Here is a 19,874-nt window from a genome sequence, read left to right on the forward strand (position 1 = left end):
CCCCTGTGGTTTGTAAAGCCTCATTGGACAACCACTTTTCTTTCTTGAATTTCCTTTTCATTGGGATGGTTTTCATTGCTGCCTCCTGTATGATGCTTTGAGCCTCCATCCATAGTTCTTCAGGCACTCTGTCCACCAAATCTAAATCCTTAATTCTGTTCCGCTCTTCCACTGTGTATTCATAAGGGATTTGATTTAGATTGTATCTTATTGGACAGTGGTTTTCCCTCCTTTCTTCAGTTTAAGCTTGAATTTTGCTATAAGAAGCTGATGACCTGAGCCACAGTCAGCTCCAGGTTTGGTTTTTGCTGACTGTATAGAACTTCTCCATTTTTGGCTGCAAAGAATATAATCAATTTGATTTCGATGCTGCCCATCTGGTGATGTGCATGTGTAGAGTCATGTGTTGTTGGAAAAGAGTGTTTGTTACGACCAGCTTGTTCTCTTGAGAGAACTCTGTTAGCCTTTGCACTGCTTCGTTTTGAACTCCAAGGCCAAACTTACCAGTTTTTTCTTTTTATTTATTTGACTCCCTACTTATATTCCAGGTTCCTATGCAATATTTTTCTTTGCAGCACTGGACTTTCCTTTCACATCCAGGCACACCCGCAAGTGAGCAACGTTTCGGCTTTGGCCCAGCTGCTTCATCAGCTGTGGATCTACTTGTACTTGTCCTCCGCTCTTCCTCAGTAGCATGTTGCATGCCTTCTGACCTGAGGGGTTCATCTTCCAGCGTCATAAGTTTTATACGACTCGGCAGGGATACTGGCGTGGCTTGCTGGTTCCTGCTCCAGGTGGATCATGTTTAGTCAAAACTCTCCACTTTGACCTGTCTGTCTTGGGTGGCCCTGCTCATAGCGTCTCTGAGGTATTCAAGCCCCTTTGCCATGACAAGGCAAATCCATGAAGGACATGGTCATTAAATATTACTTGGTACAGATCCTGAAGTCAGATTATCATGTTCATGGCTTTGACTCCCCCCCCCCATTTAAATTATTTTATTGGTTTTCACGTATTACTTTACAATAGATATACCAAAGCCAACACCATTTCCTCCCCATCCCCCCATACATTTACATTTCTATTTCCTCAGTCCATCATATTATTCTTTTCTCCTTCCTCCCACTTCCCTCCGCCCCCACTTGATTTCCTCCACATTATACACTTTACAATAATCTTTTCATTCTACAACCTTCTCAAATCATCTACATATTCTTATTAACTTTGCTTACTAATTATTCTTCTATCCAGTACTTCACATTTTAATCTCGGCATATTAGCATATATATTTTTGAGCAATATTTTGCCGTATATTCATCAAAACATTTCCACTCCTTTTAAAATTTTTGATTCAACTGATTTCTTATCATAGCAGTTAATTTTGCCAGAATTACATATTCATTTAGTTTACAAATCCATTCCTCTTTTGTGGGTATAGTTTTTGGCTTCCACCTAGCAGCAATTACTATTCTAGCAGCTGTACTTGCATACGGAAAAATCTGTTAGGATATTTCCGTTCCACCTTAAAAGGGAGCAGGCTGTGAGTCACAGAGTCTGCGTATTTCCTGTTCACAGGATGTTTGTTTCCTATTGCTTTCGTTTCTCTCTCTCTGTGCCTGAATACGCTAGCAGGCGGTCATGTTTTTCTTTGTTCTGACCAACGCTGAATAAACTTGTAAATATGCTCTCCTGCTGTGCAACTTTTGCTGTGTGAATTCTGCTGATAGAGTGTGCACCAGCCTAAGAATGTGGCAATCTGCTTCTGAGGCTTCGTGTCGCTAATTGCTGATACTGCGTGACTACGGGAGATCGATGGACGTCCGGAGTCCGGCTGGAGGCAGTGACGGTCGATGTCTCCCTGGCAGTATCCCAACAACAGGTTTTGGGCCCAGATTCACGGCACTTACAGGAGAGTAAGACTGTGACAGACTGCTGAGGTATGTGGAAAAGCGAAAGAGGAGGCTTTTCTGTTGGGCCGCGGCAAAGAGTCTTTGATGTCCGGCAGGGCTTAATTGGCCTGGGAGCCGAGACAGAGGCTTCGTGATTAATGAGCTGCCAAGATAAGGAGTCTTTAAAGTAAAGAAAGAGACTCCGGCTCAAGTAAAGACCTGAAATGGAGTTTTTCCAAGCTTCTGAGGCTGCTGAATGCCCAAAGTTAAATGGGAAAAATTATCAGACCTGGGCAAAATGGTGTGAGAGTTTGCTGTGTCAGTATGGAGTGTGGCATACTGTGTCTGAAGCCCCTCCAGTTCCTCTGACAGAGAAATGGAGGGCCCAGAATTCGAGGGCCATTGACGTAATAGTCTTATCCGTGTCTCTGGAGGAATTTAAAACGCTAGCTGGAAACACGACTGCACGAAAGATGTGGAATGCTTTGAAGAAAGCTCATCTGCCAGTCATCCCAGCTCAGAGTCTGAATGCCCAGAGTGTGAATGCATCGGAGGTCCAGGCTGTTTCCCAGAATGTGAGTGAATGCAGGGATGCTGAGGGCACCGGTTGCAAGATGCAGAGGGAGCTGACTGTGATTTCATCCCAGGCAGCATTCCAGTCTCCAGGGGGAGCCAAGGAGCTGGCAGCTGAGAGCTCTGTTGCTCGTGGGAACCAAGGTCATCGCCTTTGCAGAGGCCGGAAGGCTGGAAATAAACAGAGCAAGATGCCTGCAGATGGCCCGAAGCAGAAGGGGGGTGAAGAGCCCACGCCAGTGGAAAACAAGGCCTTGTTAGCTGGCACTGCTTCACCAAAGGCTAAAGGCAAGTTTAATGGCCAGGAGCAGGGGGGCAAGCAGCAAAAGCCCACGCCGGTGGAAAACAAGGTTTTGCTTGCCAGAAAAGCTGCTCCAAAGGCTAAGGCCAGGTTTATTGTGGACTCTGGCGCCAGCCGCCATTTATCAAAGGATAAGCACCTGTTTATCTCCTTCACACCTCAAGACGGAGAGATCCACCTGGCTGATGGAAGGACGTTGCAAATTGCAGGAAAAGGGACTGTAAAGCTGGCAAGTCTGCACACTACCATCAGAGATGTACTTTTTGTTCCAAGTGCTGCGGACAATTTGCTCAGTGTCCCACAGCTGACTGTGCATGGTTTTGAGGTTTCCTTCAAGAGGAACGTCTGTGTCATCAGGAAAGGCAAAGAGGACATTTTGCATGCAAAGTTTATAGATGGTTTATTCTGTATAACTTATGATGACAATGCTGTTATGTCAAATGTTGATTCTTGTTGTGTTGCACAAACTAACAAGGTTCTTCATGCAGGATGCATTCATGAAGCACATCGAAGATTTTGTCACATGTCTTGGCAAGCGCTGGCCAAGATGCCTGGTTTGGTTGAAGGTTTGAGCATCAAACCTTGTAAGTTTCACATGAAGTGTGTATCTTGTGCAGAGAACAAGGTGAAGGTTGCTCCAAAAGGCAAGGAGTCTAGCAGGCAGGCTTCCAAACCCTACCAGCTAGTGCACGCAGACCTGGTTGGTCCACTTGCGCCCTCTTTGGGAGGAGCAAGGTACTTCATGGTTCTAATTGATTCTTTTTCTAGGTACATTCATGTGTTTATGCTTGAGCAGAAATCGCAAGCGTTTCCTAGGTTCAAGGCATTCTGTGCTTGGTTGGAGAATGTTCATGGTAAACGTATCGGCTGTCTCTTTACTGATCGGGGTGGGGAGTTCACTTCTCAGCAGTTTGAAGCTTTCCTGACTGAGAAGGGAATCCAGCATGACTTGTCAACGCCTAGATCGCCATGGATGAATGGACTTGCTGAGCGAGCAAACCAAACTTTGCTTCAAGGCCTGAAAACCTTGTTGCATGATGCCAACCTCCCTGAGAAGTTTTGGGGGGAAGCTCTGTCGACGTTTACTTATTCCTATAATCGGAGACTGTCATCACCTATAGGTTGCAGTCCCTACGAGAAGATGTTTGGAAAGAAACCGAACGTCAAGCACATGAGAATCTTTGGTTCTGACATGTGGGTACACACCCCACAAAGCAACAAGCTTGGGAAGCGTGGGGCACATGGTTTGTTCATGGGGTACGAAAAAGGTGCATACAGGGTATGGATGACTAACTCTAAGTCCATTTTCACAAAGAGTGTTGAGTACAATCCTAAGTGGGGGGGAATGTGGGAATTTTCCAGAGTTACCCAGAGGAGGATGAAGGTGATGTGAAAAAAGCAGATGATGCTGAGGAAGATGAGGAGGATGATGATAGTGATGGTCAGAGTTCGGATTCCAGTTCAGTTGGTGGCGCTGCTGCTGGTGTCAGCGACAGTGGTGACACAGCAGACTACAAGAGCGCAAAGGCCTCAGTCAGACCATCTGATGCGTCTGCCAATGAACTGGAAGAACCACTGTTCACCATTGGTCGTTTTTCTCCTAAGAAGGAGGAGATGAGTCCAGAGGACTTGCGTCTGGTCCGCAGGTCTGAAAGGGCGACCAAAGGCAGACCTCCAAAGAGATTTGCTGATGAGTTTGCTAAGACTGCAACTGCTGTTCTTAGTAGCTCAGAGAAGGTGTGGGAACCTTCAAGCTTCAAAGAGGTTCAGGAGTTAACCTCTAAAGATGCTGAGCCTTGGCTTAATGCCATGAAGGCTGAAGTTGATTCCTTGAACAGGAACCAAACTTGGGAGCTGGTACCGGTAGTCCCAGGAATGAGACTGGTTGGCAGCAAATGGGTCTTCAAGGCCAAGACAGACCAGAATGGCAAGGTTGTCAGACACAAAGCCAGATTGTTTGCCAGAGGTTTTTCACAGGTTGAATGATGATCTTCTGATGTTTTGGAAGAATCAGGCTTTTTACCGAAGCACCCTAGCTCAGCTGAAGGAGCACTTTGGCATGAAGGATCTTGGTGAGGTATCCAACTATCTTTCTCTGCAGGTGGAGAGGGACCAAGCAGGTAATTTTCTGGTACACCAAACACAGAAAATTGCTGATGTATTAACCAGGTTGAATTTGGTTGATGCAAACCCAGCAGACACACCGATGGTGACAGGTTACCAGGTAGATAGTACTGCTGAAGCGTTTTCTGACACTACGCTGTACAGATGTATTCTAGGCAAGTTGAATTTCATTGCTAGATGTTCAAGACCTGACATAGCTGTAAGCACTAACCTGCTTAGCAGACATGCTAACAATCCTACTGTTCAGGATTGGAAAGCTCTGAAGCGCATAGCCCGCTATTTGAAAGGGACTATGCACTACAGGCTGAGGTTCACCAGTCAGAAGACTGGAGGTCTTGAAATCTTTGCAGATGCTAGTTTTGGAAGTGACACCACGGATGTTACAAGCACTTCTGGAGTATGCTACATGTACAACCACTGTCTGTTTGACTGGTTGTGCAAGAAGCAGACAACAGTGAGCCTAAGTTCCTGTGAAGCAGAACTCAATGCTCTGTCATTTTCACTCATGGATTGTGAATGGTTGATGCAACTGTTTAAGGACATCGGAGTTTATGTGAAATGTCCTATACAAGTGTATCAAGACAATAGATCCTGTTTGGCTTTGCTGAACTCAGAGAGTTGCAAGCAAAGAACCAAGTACTTGCAGATTAAGCTACATCGTGCAAGAGAGTGTATTCAAAAGGGACTGATTCGGGTGTCCTACATGGCAGGAAATGAAATTCCTGCTGATCTGTTGTCTAAGGTTTACGTAAGAGAACAACTTAAGGTTTACGTACAGAGGTTGCAATTGGGTTGAACCACAGGTACTACAGGTTACACGGAAAGGGGGAGGATGTTAGGATATTTCCGTTCGACCTTAAAAGGGAGCAGGCTGTGAGTCACAGAGTCTGCGTATTTCCTGTTGCACAGGATGTTTATGATTCCTATTGCTTTCGTTTCTCTCTGTGCCTGAATACGCTAGCAGGCGGTCATGTTTTTCTTTGTTCTGACCAACGCTGAATAAACTTGTAAATATGCTCTCCTGCTGTGCAACTTTTGCTGTGTGAATTCTGCTGATAGAGTGTGCACCAGCCTAAGAATGTGGCAATCTGCTTCTGAGGCTTTGTGTCGCTAATTGCTGATACTGCGTGACTACGGGAGATCGATGGACGTCCGGAGTCCGGCTGGAGGCAGTGACGGTCGATGTCTCCCTGGCAGTATCCAAACAAAATTCTTTCTCCCCCCCCCCCGTGGTATCTCATCATCTATCAATCCAAGGAGATATGTCTGTGGTTTGTCTGTTTTTGATATTTTCAACATCTTCTTTAGTTCTTTGTGTACTACTATCCAAAATTTCTTAATTTCCTCACAACTCCACCACATATGTGGTCCAGGCAGTGGTATTTATATAATTTCAAACAAAGCATTTCTATTTCAACCTATCTTATACATCAGAGATGTCCACACGCTGGACCGCGATTGACAGGCAGACCTCTGTGTTGTTTTGGGTCGATTATGAGACCTTTGAAGGCCCCGCCCCCTTTCCGCAAGAACTTCTGCATATGCTCCTATTTCTGTTTTTGCTTGTTTTAATGTTTGTTGTTGCAAAAAGAATTAAATTTTTATTGCATCCCCCGCCTCCTTAAAAAAGTCCCTTTGCAGTTGCACGTTCCTGATATTCATCATTACCTCATTTTATTATAATACACACACACAACGAGCACTGGCTATTTCTGCTGAATATGTTCTGATGCCTACCACGTTCTATTACGTTGTGATGGTGTGCATATTGGGAACCTGTGTTACATGCAGCCATTTGCGTCATGTGGCGACTCATGTTCCAGCTTTCAGCTGTATCTTTGTGATTCCCAAATTAGCTCTATTTCTGCCTCAACTGGGGGGCGGCAACTTGCAAAATAATCAGTTTCATAAAGCACAGGCTACCATAACTTCTGTATTAGAAGCACACACAAGGATTTAAAGGGGTAGACATTATCACATTTATTGTGGCCCTTTGGGCAACTGCCACAAGGTCACTACTGCCATACCATGCCAGCCTTAGGAAGGGAGACGGGACAGGCAGACGGAAGGTGTTGCCAAAGGTGTTTGAAAATGGGTGGAGGCTCTTGGGAAGAGGGTGCCCAATAGGGGCTTCTACAGGGGCAGCAGAATGTCTTGGGCAGAATCCCTGCAGGAGCTCTGAGACTCCCTTGACTTCTTCCTTCCTCCCAGGAAGCTACAACTTGCCCTGGCTCCTGCGCTCCTCAAGAAGTTGAACCTGCAAGCCTGGTCAGGATGGACGGAGGAAGATGGACAGTTGACCTGGTCAAGCTATCTCCTGCATCCCTCCCTACGACCTCTGAGCATCCCCTCCCGGGACCCTCAGAGAAATGTGGTGAGTTCCAGGGGAGAGGAGATGGGGACATGGATGACTGGATGGTGGAGGGAGAAAGAGGAAAAGATGGAGAGGAGACCAAAGGCAGGAAGGGCCAGGCAGGAAGAAGGGAGGGAGGGAGGGAGGGGTGAGGCCTTCTCTAAAGCAGCTCTTTGTTTTTGGAATCCCTTTCATAAAGTAGTGGGGGCAGATTTTCTTTATGCTTTTAAATCTCTGGTGTTATTTCAAGATTAAGTGACGATAATGATGTTGCACACCAATTCAGAAAAATGGGTGAAGGGGCTATGGAAATGCTTCCCGTCATTATTTATACTTCATATATTTAAATAGTTTATATTACTTTTATTTTTTTAAGGACTGGGTCAGAGTGATACATTCCACTAGCATCAAAATACAGTAGATGCATGCACCTCCCCAGTTTGGTGGGCTTTTCGGACAAAGGACCTGTTATCATGACACAATACCTGTGGCTGGAGGCTCTACACATAGGATTGGGCATATGAAGACCAAGGGTGGCCAGTACTATAAGCAAATTGTGTGAACTTACAGACAGGGGTTGTGTGTGAGAGTGAGTGAGTGGGATAATAATTTATATTGCCCCTGTAATTCTGTCCCTCCATAAACTTACATGGAGATACAGTGGTACAACCTTGGTACAAATTTCAAAATAAGTGCACAAAACCAACAAAGAGACTCATGGGTTTATAGTGGCACCAGCTTTCCTAATCAAGAGTCCACTTTGTCAGATTGCAGCCCACAAAAGCTTAGGTCATAATACCTTTATGAGCCTTTTAGGGCTGCAAAATATGAGTAAACAGAAGCACAGGAGACAGTGACTGCCAGCAACTAGGATAGCTTGAAAAAAATGATTAGACTGATGCCTGTGCTCTGCTCTCATGTTCTTAGGCAATAATGCTTCTTAATACTAGTTTCTGGAAAGCACAGGACTCTTGGGCTGAAATTTTGCTTGCTAGTTTCCCCCAGGCATCTGCTTGGCCACTGTGAGAACAGGATGCTGGACTACGTGGGCCTTTACCCAATGCAGCAGGCCCTGTTTAGGTTCTAATATATTGCAATATTTTTACAGTTACATGTGGCATAAGAGCACTTCAGTTTTACATCTTACTCATAGGAAAGATTGCTATTGGAGCCTGAGATCTTTTTCTCAATTGAAAAAGAAAAAGACAGAGATGTGTCTTATAAACCAGTTCCACCGTAGATCTCTACTATAAAATGATGGTGCTCTCTTAAGTGTGGAGTGATCATGGGCTGCTTTTGCCATTATCTCATCTACATTCCTAAAATCTTGGAACATGGAGACAGTGAACAATGAAGAGGGAGTGAAAATAAGAGAAGGTGCACATAGGGATTGGCGTGTGTTCAGTTCTTTTCTTGTCTTTCTTAAAAGTCTAACAGGATTCTCTCTTCCCCCCTGCACTCCCAAACAGGTGAGGAAGACGATGGTCAGAATTCTATGAACCCATCTGTGAATTCATTAGGAAGAACAAAGAAAGAGTTTAAATGCAAGGAATGTGGAATGTGCTTTAGTCACTGTGGAAGAATGAGGATACACCAACAAACTTACACAGGAGAGAAACCTTTTGAATACATGGAGTGTGGAAAGAACTTCAGTCATGGTGGAGTCGTGAGAACACATCAACAAACTCACACAGGGGAGAAACCATTTACATGTATTGAATGTGGAAAGAGCTTCAGTCATAGTGGCAATCTTAGAAGACACCAATGAACTCACACAGGGGAGAAACCATTTACATGTATTGAATGTGGAAAGAGCTTCAGTAAAAGTGGAGACTTTAGATGCCATCAACGAACTCACACAGGGGAGAAATCATTTAAATGCATTGAATGTGCAAAGAGCTTCAGTCAGAGTGGAGCACTTAGAAGACACCAACAAACTCACACAGGGGAGAAACCATTTAAATGCATTGAATGCGGAAAGAGCTTTAGTCGTAGCGGAAACATTAGAATACATCAACGAACTCACACGGGGGAGAAACCATTTAAATGCATTGAATGTGGAAAGAGCTTCAGTCAAAGTGGAAAACTTAGAGTACACCAACAAACTCACATGGGGGAGAAACCATTGAAATGTATTGAATATGGAAAGAACTTCAGTCAAAGTGGAGCCCTCAGAATACATCAACAAACTCACACAGGGGAGAAACCATTTAAATGCATTGAATGTGGAAAGGGCTTCAGTCAAAATGGAGCCCTTAGAATACATCAACGAACTCACACAGGTGAGAAACCATTTAAATGTAGTGAATGTGGAAAGAGCTTCAGTCAAAATGGAGCCCTTAGAATACATCAACGAACTCACACAGGGGAGAAACCATTTAAATGCATTGAATGTGGAAAGAGCTTCAATCATAGTGGAGACCTTAGAAAACATCAACGAACTCACACAGGGGAGAAACCATTTAAATGCATTGAATGTGGAAAGAGCTTCAATCATAGTGGAGACCTTAAAAAACATCAACGAACTCACACAGGGGAGAAACCATTTAAATGTATTGAATGTGGAACGAGTTTTTGTCAAAATGGAGCCCTTACAAGACATCAACGAACTCACACAGGGGAGAAACCATTTAAATGCATGGAATGTGGAAAGAGCTTCAGTGAAAGCGGAACACTTAGAATACATCAACGAAGTCACACGGGTGAGAAACCATTTCATTGCATGGAGTGTGGTAACAGCTTCAATCGTATTAGAGCCCTTAGAAGACATCAACGAACTCACACAGGGGAGAAACCATTTAAATGCATGGAATGTGGAAAGAGCTTCAGTGAAAGCGGAACACTTCGAATACATCAACGAACTCACTCGGGGGAGAAACCATTTGAATGCATGGAGAATGCAAAGAGCTTCAGTGAAAGTGGAGACTTTAAAAGCCATCAGCGAACTCACACAGGGGAGAAACCATTTAAATGCACTGACTGTGGAAAGAGCTTCAGTCATACTGGAGCCCTTAGAATACATGAACGTAGTCACACAGGGGAGAAACCATTTAAATGCATTGAATGTGGAAAGAGCTTCAGTCGTAGTGGCGATCTTAGAAGACATCAACGTACTCACACAGGGGAGAAACCATTTAAATGTATTGATTGTGGAAAGAGCTTCAGTCATAGTGGAACCCTTAGAATACATCAACGTAGTCACACAGGGGATAAACCATTTAAATGCATTGAATGTGGAAAGAGCTTCAGTCGTAGTGGCGATCTTAGAATACATCAACATAGTCACACAGGGGAGAAACCATTTAAATGTATTGAATGTGGAAAGAGCTTCAGTCATAGTGGAGTCCTTAGAATACATCAACGAACTCACACGGGGGAGAAACCATTCAAATGTATTGAATGTGGAAAGAGCTTCAGTCAAAGTGGAGACTTTAGATGCCATCAACGAACTCATACAGGGGAGAAACCATTTAAATGCTTGGAATGTGGAAAGAGCTTCCGTCGTAGTGGCGGTCTTAGAATACATCAACGTAATCACACAGGGGAGAAACCTTTTAAATGTATTGAATGTGGAAAGAGCTTCAGTCGTATTAGAGCCTTTAGAAGACATCAACCAACTCACGTGGGGGAGAAACCATTTGAATGCATTGAATGTGGAAAGAGCTTCATTCATAGTGGAGCCCTTAGAAGACATCAACAAACTCACACGGGTGAGAAACCATTGAAATGTATTGAATGGGGAAAGAGCTTCAGTCGTAGTGGAGACTTTAGATGCCATCAACGAACTCACACAGGGGAGAAACCACTTAAATGCATTGAATGTGGAAAGAGCTTCAGTCGTAGTGGCAGTCTTAGAATACATCAACGAACTCACACGGGGGAGAAACCATTTAAATGTATTGAATGTGGAAAGAGCTTCCGTCGTAGTGGCGGTCTTAGAATACATCAACGTAATCACACAGGGGAGAAACCTTTTAATTGTATGGAGTGTGGAAAGAGCTTCAGTTGTAGTCGAACACTTAGAAGACATCAACAAGCTGACATGGGAAAATCCATTTAAATGTATGGTGTGTGGAAGAAACTTCAGTCATATTGGAGCCCTTAGAATACACCAACGAACTTATACAGGGGAGAAACCATTTAATTGTATGGAGTGTGGAAAGAGCATCAGACGGAGTGGAGACCTTAATATTCATGAGCAAATTCACACAGGTGAAAAGCCATATAAATGTATGCGGTCTTTCACTCAAGGTTCACTCTTTACATCACATCAAGAAACTCATATGGGCGGAAATCAATTTTAAATACATGGAACCCATGTGATGTTCTGGTGTTTGTATTTAAATTTGTACACACACACACACATATATATTAAAGTAATATAGGTCACATATACTAAATGTATAAAGTAAGTTGCAAGTTGTTGCTAGATAAACGGGGAGAATGTGAATCTGGAATTCTCAAGGTGTGTGATGAATCTGTTATGTCTTGACCTCCACCCTTCACTGCCAAAATGATGGGCTGCCCTTGTCTTGTGGATCAGCATCTGTCAGGCTTCAGGGAATTGGCTTCCTTCCCCCGTGGTCGTAGATAAGCAGAACAAAGGAAAATGAGTCTTGTTACCAGTTAGAAACTCTAATCATCCCAGTGAGAGAACAAAGACCCCGTCTTCTAGGAATCGCGGTGTTCCCAATGAAGAGGTCCACCCCTCACATCCCTAGTCACCCCTGTCTCTTATGCATCTTGTAATCTGAGCTCGTACACTCTGTGCTTTCTGTCCTGCCACTTTTGCAGCTCTCCCTGACCTTGGGGAAAGCGAATGGATGCTTTCCAGAGACAGTGAATTTGTTAACTCTCCCCCCCTCTCCAGAGTTTCTTCTGCAAGCTGTTCCCCATCCAGTATTTCCCAGCTTCTTCCTTCTCAACTATGTTCCTCTGCAAACCACTGTTCCAAATCTATAAAGTCCTCCTGCTCCTGGGAAGATTCAGGGGAGGGGGATGTTTCCACAAATGTGCCTCAGTGCAGCTCTCCTCAGCTGGGTCCCTGGTTAGGTTTTGGTTTAGTGGAGAAATCATGGGCCTGGCCCTTGGGTGGGGGCGAGGGGAGAAGGGAAGAGAAGTAAAGGGGATGCTTATTTTTCTGCGCAAGGCTAGTTTTTTTTCTCTCCCAAGTACGCGCCTGTAATCAGCGAGCGTGCATTTAGTAGGAGAGCGTCCCTTTGTCTAGGAGTGCAAGATGATTCAGGAGACCTTAGAGCGAAACACGTGTATGTCTCTCTTAAAAAAAAAAAAAATTATTAACCGGCCAATCAAATCAAATCACATAAATTCCGAATTACAAAGCCGAATTTTAAATTTTGTTGAGGGAACCCATATTTCAAGATCCGAAGGGGGATTCTGATCATCTTGCCACTGCGTTAATGTCCAAATCAGTCCAAACAAAGTTCATAATTCTATCCAGTCTTATCTTGCTGTTTCCACATCACATCTTGTTCATATATTTTCTTTTTCCTTTCTGATCTCTTCTGATAGTCTCTTCTGAGGAGTTTCACCCACAATATAAAAACAGCTCTATTTCTCTATTTCTCCTCTCAGACTTAAGTCCTCCGACAGAACTTCCCAATATGGCGACGGAATTTTTAACTGCGTCATTCCAAAGCCCTTATACATTCCACGCTCTTCTTAAAACATGCTTTGGTTCGAAAGTTTATCTCCACACAACCTTAAATCCACAGCTTAAGTCCTTAAAACGACATTTCTGACTTGTGAGGGGGGGGGATTCTTGTTTAATCACATAAGGGAAAGAAATGAAAGTTTTTTTTTCCCCTCCCCCATCAGTCCCTTTGCCATACCGAGTCTTGGCGTATCTTCTCATGATTTATACTTGTTCCTCCGACTCGTCTTGTTTTATCAGAGATCTCTTCTGTTAGCAGTCTTTACTCTCCCTTCTTCCTTGAAATATGTGCATTGGTTTCATCCAACTTGTTTCTTTTGAAGTTCTTGCAGCTAGTGGCGCGGATCAGAGATGGCGTCCAGGAGCGCCAAAATCCCACAGGAGGGCATTGTGCCTAGTGCCCCCATCCCCACAAATTCGGGGGTGGTATAGGGCACAGCAGGCAAGGGCAGTCCCCCCCCAATCCTGGGGGGGGTTAGGGAGGCTATTTACTCCCATCACAGCCTCCAATTTACCTCGTGTGGGTCGGAGAGATGTTATTGTCAGCCATCTTCTGATGCGCCCCAGTGGTCCCTGCACGTGTATCTCTCATGTGCCTTGAGAGCAATGGTGGAGGGACGGTCGGGGTGCTTAAAAGGAGGCTGTTGTTTCGTTAGGGGAGGAGTCTTAGCGGCGTCGAACAGGAAGAGCCAAGCGCACCTACAGGATACATGTGCTTGCTACTCTATTAGAAGATGGGCAGTGGAAGTGGCATATGCTTGTGCTAAAAACAGATCTAATGAAGATTAAGTTAATTACAACCTTTTTTAAAATTCATATTCTTTATTGATTAAAAAAAATTGCATGTCTATACAAATATGTACTATCTCTTAACAGGTAGAAAATTAGAAAATAGAAAATTTATAATAAAAAATAAAGAATTAACAAAGATAAGAAACCAAGAAATAATAGTAAGAAAAAAAGACAAAGTTATTTACATAGTAAAAGTACTCTTCGACACAATCATTCCCATCCCGCTCATTCTACTGTTTGATATAACATTCTTTTTTACACAGGCTTACATTATATAATACCATTTCTTTCTGCTTTGTATACATTCCTTTGATCTTTTTCTTTACAAATATCACTCAATTTCTGCTCATATGGAGTTATTTGTACAATAAAGTTTTACATAATTCTTAAAAGTTATCCATTCTCTAGATATTTTTGTTTCCATATTCCTCTAACTGATCTCATCAGTTTTGCTAATTGTTGATCAGAGCTTGCAGGGCAGCAGCTGAAGAAGGAGCAAAAAGGGTTTTCTTGTGTGTGTGTTTCTTTGTGGCTGATTACCTGCCCTCCCTGTGCAAAGGCCAGAGGGGGCAGGGTTTCTGTTGAGGTAGGTGATTAGCTGTGGGAGGAGCATGATTTGCTTTTCATATGTATAAAAATGTTTATTTCCTGGCCCACCTCCCATCACTGTGGAGAGAGCAGGGTCGGCATGACATCCATCAGTTCTCTGGCTCCGACAGCGGCCATCCAGGTATTTCTGCAAAACTCACAATCAGGACATGAAGGCGAGTGCCACCCTCTCTTTGTGAGGAAATCCCGTGTACAAATAGCCAATTTAATTTTCTAGCTGCTAACCTTTATGTGGCCAAAATGGAACCCTTCCTCCAAGGAAGAGAGGGAGGTACCAGTAACCTTGAGGCAGCTCCGTTGGTTACGTATGTCCAATAAATTTTTAGGTGGGGGAAAAAGATAGCCAAAGCCACGCAATGAGAACTGGACAGGGTCAGTGGATACAGAAAACTGGCTGTGGGGTGGAGGGTTGGTATACAGCAGGAATGGAAAACTGGAGAGGGATGGATAGCAATGGAGTGTGCTTGGAAAAGGGTAATGTTTTGGACCAGAAGCACTCAGTGCCTCAGCATTTTCTTCCAGGTTTTTACTGGACAGGCTGCTCTGGTGCTTATCACTGGAGACAGAGAGAGTACCTTGCCTTCAACTTCTTCTCAATGCCAGCATCCACCTCCCATCATCCACAGCCATAGATGACGATTGCTGAGCCTGATGGGGGTTGTAATTCAGCAACATCTGGAGGGCCAGAGGTTCCCACACTTACCTGCAGGCTCCGGCCTAAGACCGAGTTCATCAGAGTTGGGTCCTTGTTGACTAAGAGCACCGGGGATGATGGGAGTTCTAGTCCAACAACATCTAGGGACCCAAGACTGAATGACGTCGGCTTGTAGGATATATTGTTGCCTAGGCTAAGCAGTCCTGGGTCTTGGGAGGAGGCCACACGTATACCACCTTGAGTTTCATGATGGAAGAAAGGAAGGATATGGCAGCAGGAAACTAGAATGTTTCTTAAATAAATCAAGGCCCATGGTTGCTTTTTGCTGAGCCCTGCTATATAGGCCCGCAGGACTCCGTCTCATGTTGGATTTTTGGCAGGGATGTGTGTGTTGCCAGGATACTTTTTTCAACCTGCTTTCATTCTTTCTGTGTAAAGAATGTTAATCATTTTAACTGATTTTAATAGCATTATCATATTGCTTTTAACTGCTGAGGGTGGGGCCTTATAGTGAAGGGTGGCAACAAAATAATAATCTGAATACAGTGCTCTACATTGGGATACAAAAGGAGCAAGCTAGAATGAGTTTCGTTTTCCTAACTGGGCTCCCAGAATTGTTTCCTATGGTAATGATGTTGGTATCTTGGCTCACAGGCAGAGGTACCTGGCCTCCCCCGAGGCAATTGAGCGAGATACTCTGTTTACCATCCGTCTGCGACTGCCAGCAGGCTACGTAAACAAACCCGGCGATTCTTCTCATTAGTCGTGAGAAAAACACACCCTCTGCTTTCCTCTTCTTCTCTCCTCCCCTGCATTCTCCCAGGGAGGGAAATGAGACAGACAGGAGTCCTTTTACATGACCTTTTATTCCTGCCATTCAACAGTACAGAGAAATGTGTCTGTACCCTTCAGACTCCATTAGGAGAGTCACAAACTCCGCCCTGCACTTCCAGCACAGGTCAGATGACACACTGAGCTAACATCCGGTGCTCAGTACAGAGAAAAGACTCCACCTTTTCTCCAACAGTACAATCCCAGACATCAACATTGTGTTTTGCATTCCAGCCATCTGGAGCTGGCTTTTGCCTTGGTGCTTTTTCCTGACATCTGACACACGGTATGAACCTCGCAGAAGTGAGTGAAAAGCAAAAAGAAACCTATTCAAGAATCCAGTTAGTTAGCTAACTTGACCGTGGCAGAAATGCATTTTCCCACCTTCCCTTGAAACAGCCTTGCCCTACAGTGCTGTGTCACAAGCTGTGCATGGCAACGGTCCCAGATCTCTGAAGGCAGGCAGTGGGGACGAGTGCTGCGTTGCCCTGTGAGGAACATAAAATGGCATTGGAGGCTGCCATTGTGGGCTCCATTTGTTCACTGTCACCTCCTGATTGCTTGCCTTCTCCACAACCACACCACATTTAAATCACTCTAGTACCACTTCAGTCAGTCATGGATTCTCCCAAAGCATTCTGGGAGCTGTAGTGAGTCTGGCTGGCTGTTGCTGCTTGTCACTGTTCACTGTTTCTGTTTGTCTGTGAGGAGAATACAGGACACTGCAAAAGACACAGGGTGCCATAAGCCAGACAGAGAGTGATCCCTCCCTATACATGTAAATAGAGTTCTGTTCAGGAGATTTCTGTATAGAGAACTCTTTATAGAGGGGAAAATAGGGAGTAAGTGAGGTTGGAGTGGAACCATGTTCGCATAAATATGACAATGTAAAATATGCTCTCCATTGTTACGTTGTAAGGATTTTAAGGTACCTGTGACCAACTCAAATAGTGTCCAAGAATTGACAGACGTAGCAGTGGAGAAAAAGAAAGTGATGTTTATTGCTGAGCAGTAATTGACCCAGTGGTATCCTTTCCAAAAGACTGTGCCCCAGGCCCTAGCGCCCAGAGGCTTTATACCTGAGTACATACATAATAGATCATGACATAATTGGATACAATTGCAAATGGCAGCAAAAATAAAGCTAATGAGTGCATTCAAGCCTCCCTCTTGATCATGTAAAGAGTTCCCTCCCGACTTCTGCTTTTACAGTTTGAACATGCAGTCTTAACCTTTCCCCTGATTATGGCGAGGAGGGAGAAACAAAACTTAGACGAAAGGGACTTCGAACGTTGCTCCTATGCGGCCATCTGTTACTGGGACATTCTGCGGTTAGCATCTTCCTGTTTCACTGCTCAGACCCTGTCTGAATAAGGGGGGGGAATGTGCCAGCACATCAGATTTATTGCTTCCCCCCTTATGTTCAGTGAGATAGGGAGAGAACAAGGAGGGGTACTGGGACAAAGTTCATTTTGGATTTTTCAGATCTAAGCAATTTGCTATTAAGCTAAGCAGAAGCTTTCACGATTCAAACATGAATTATAAAATAATTGTAGAAATATCTGGTTATACATGGATATATAGATAACTGATAACTGATTATATGTATAACTGATTATATGAGAAGCATAAGGGTAAAATTCCTCCAGGTCCTGCTTCATAAATTTATATTAAAATAATTCATTCAGTTACCCAGAAGAGTCATTAGGCTTTTTTTGCTGTAAGCTACTTCATACATTGTAAGAAGTGGGTCAGGAAACCCTTGATCCCGCTCCTTTAAATACCGAATGGGACTCCTAAATAAATATGAATAGGCCCAGGCTGTATAAAAACTGGTATAGGCACCATACTGAGATTTCTGTAACTACTCCATACAGGGCATGTTATAAGGTGATAGTAAATCTGCTGCATACATGTTATCTATGTGCTTTGTGGAGTATGTTTGGGGGCTTAGAGGAAATTTCCTCAACTACAACCCAAAACGTCTTATTTACCTACCACATATTGTCTGCCTCTTAGGTGCAAAAAAAGTGGCAGCCCTAATTCCTAGACTGGCCCTGTGCAGGATCACATTCCATGGCTTTCCAATGAAGCTGCACTGAAGAATGTTAATGGATGAGAGAGGCTGTTGTTTTTAAAAATGTTTTTATTAAATTCTTGGGTACACCCAGAGTTCCTGTTTTCAAGTCACAGAATCCTTCAAACAAATCAGTCCTATTCAGAGTGAGACAGTACTGTTCTAGACAATATGGAGTTGGGGGGGGGGTGGAAGAAAAGTGGGAAGAGAGAGGGAAGGAAAGCGGGAAAGAAATAAACATTTCATTCATTTCTATAGTATGTGAGCTTTTGTGTCAGCGTCAGGTAAACAAGTATTTTATTTTTATTGGCAGTGGGAGAGACCAGAGGGCTCAGGAAGGTGGTCGGTTACAGGATATTCGTCAAAGCAACGACCAATCTCTGTGGTGTTTCAGAGTGACCCCCAATGGCTGTTCACACATGCGAGGGAGCCATTGCCTGCTGCAGTCAACATGTGGTGACTGTGTGTGTCTAAAATCCCAGGAGGCAGAGACCCAAATCTGGACCGAGACAAGGGGATGGCAGATCTCTAGCTAGGGATTGACCTGTGGGAATGTTTAGAAAGGAAGGAAAGGATATATTATTTGATGATATCCATACTAACTTGTGTTATCAAGTTCTCTATCTTAGCATAATTCAAACATTCTCCTTTTCAAATTTGCACAGCGGTAAGCTCGTTGCAGGCTCATGTGAGCCTCACTATTTAAGATTCCTGGTAAGATCCCTTGTTATCCCTCTTTAAAAGTGTAGACACGACAATCTTATTAAAATCAATATACAGGTAGTTTACTCATTTTCATTCAGTTCACAATTAGATTCCTGAAGGCAGGCTTATGTTACAAAAGTATATCTATATCTATACATAAACTATCATACAAAGGAGTTCGTCCCAAGTGACTGCGACTGAGCAGTCACTTCTCCTAACACATAGAGAGAGAGAAATGGAGAAGAAAGAATGAAGTACATGGAGGAGGCAGAGACCCAAATCTAGACTGAGACAAGGGGATGGCGGATCTCCAGCTAGGGATTAACTCCAGCTCATTCTGCCCCCTGACTAGAAAAATCATGTCCCCCACAAAAAAAGCCCACCCTGAGATTCCTTCCTCTTTCACTCTCCAATTTTACAAAGGCAAATTCCTATTATGCAGCCCTGTATGGAGAAGCTTTTAATGCTGATGTTTCATTGGTTTTTAAAAAATATTCTGTTGGGAACTGCCCTAGTGGCTGGGGAAACCCAGCCATTTGAGCGGGTACAAATAATGTTGTTATAATTTTATTATTATGCTTAATTGAATAAGGTTTCAAGGAAGCCGCCGGAGGGGAGAGATGTTCTTGGGCTCCTTGCAGGCTTGGCCACCATGAGGAGACAGTGCTGGGATTCCTGCATTGCAGGGGGTTGGACTAGATGACTCTCAGGGTCCCCTTCCATCTCTATGATTCTAACGGGGACTAGATGGGCTTGATCAAACTACAGGGGTCTTCATGTGATCTGTCTGTGCATGCAGACGAATGTTTCTCTCTCTCTCTCTCTCTCTCTCGTGTGTGTGTGTGTGTGTGTGTGAGAGAGAGAGAGAGAGAGAGAGAGAGAGAGAGAGAGAGAGAACCTTCAGGGAGAGGCCCCTGTCTCTTCTTTGCAAAGAGGCTGAATCAGCTGCAATATTCCCACACTTGACCCACCGCTTCCGTGCCTGCTCTCTCTCCACCCCCAACTCCAATTCCATGGGTATTGCATTGCACAACACCCCCCCCAAAGCTTGCTGCACCCCGAGGCGCTTTGCACTCACCCTATTCCTTGCAAGACAAGTGCAGAGGTGGCGGGTCAGCTGTTCAGCTTAAGCCCCACGCCGTTTCCCAAGTCAGTATCGAGCAGCAGCACCCTCCCCTCTAGCAGCTTCCACTCTCTGCCTTTAACCCTTAAGGCAACGAGCATCTGTTCCCTATACTCAAAGCCCAGGTTCCCTCCCTTCTCTCCCCATTGGCTGGGTACTGCAATTATC

The 19,874-nt window shown here is 44.2% G+C and overlaps 3 protein-coding genes across 3 annotated transcripts in view; all 3 read left to right on the forward strand.

Annotated features, from left to right (window-relative positions):
- Positions 1-19,874, forward strand: part of LOC308470078 (uncharacterized protein) — a 108,043-nt gene that overhangs the window by 6,975 nt on the left and 81,194 nt on the right. Inside the window, exon 2 of the mRNA XM_080993345.1 lies at positions 7,099-7,261. Coding sequence (XP_080849471.1) covers positions 7,162-7,261 — 100 coding nt within the window. The 5' untranslated portion in view covers positions 7,099-7,161. The remainder of the gene's footprint in view (positions 1-7,098; positions 7,262-19,874) is intronic.
- Positions 9,351-16,295, forward strand: LOC308471800 (uncharacterized protein; the record flags this gene model as incomplete). Its single annotated transcript, XM_080996088.1, has 2 exons — positions 9,351-10,158; positions 16,201-16,295. 2 exons carry the CDS (start codon positions 9,351-9,353, stop codon positions 16,293-16,295), a joined length of 903 nt encoding a protein of 300 aa, XP_080852214.1.
- LOC308469605 (uncharacterized protein) overlaps positions 11,419-19,874 on the forward strand; it is a 118,812-nt gene continuing 110,356 nt past the window's right edge. Inside the window, exon 1 of the transcript XR_013982121.1 lies at positions 11,419-11,452. The gene's annotated coding sequence lies outside the window, so the exon portion shown is untranslated. The remainder of the gene's footprint in view (positions 11,453-19,874) is intronic.

This window comes from Podarcis pityusensis, assembly GCF_964106645.2.
Source record: "Podarcis pityusensis genome assembly, chromosome: 2".
Lineage (NCBI taxonomy): Eukaryota > Metazoa > Chordata > Lepidosauria > Squamata > Lacertidae > Podarcis > Podarcis pityusensis.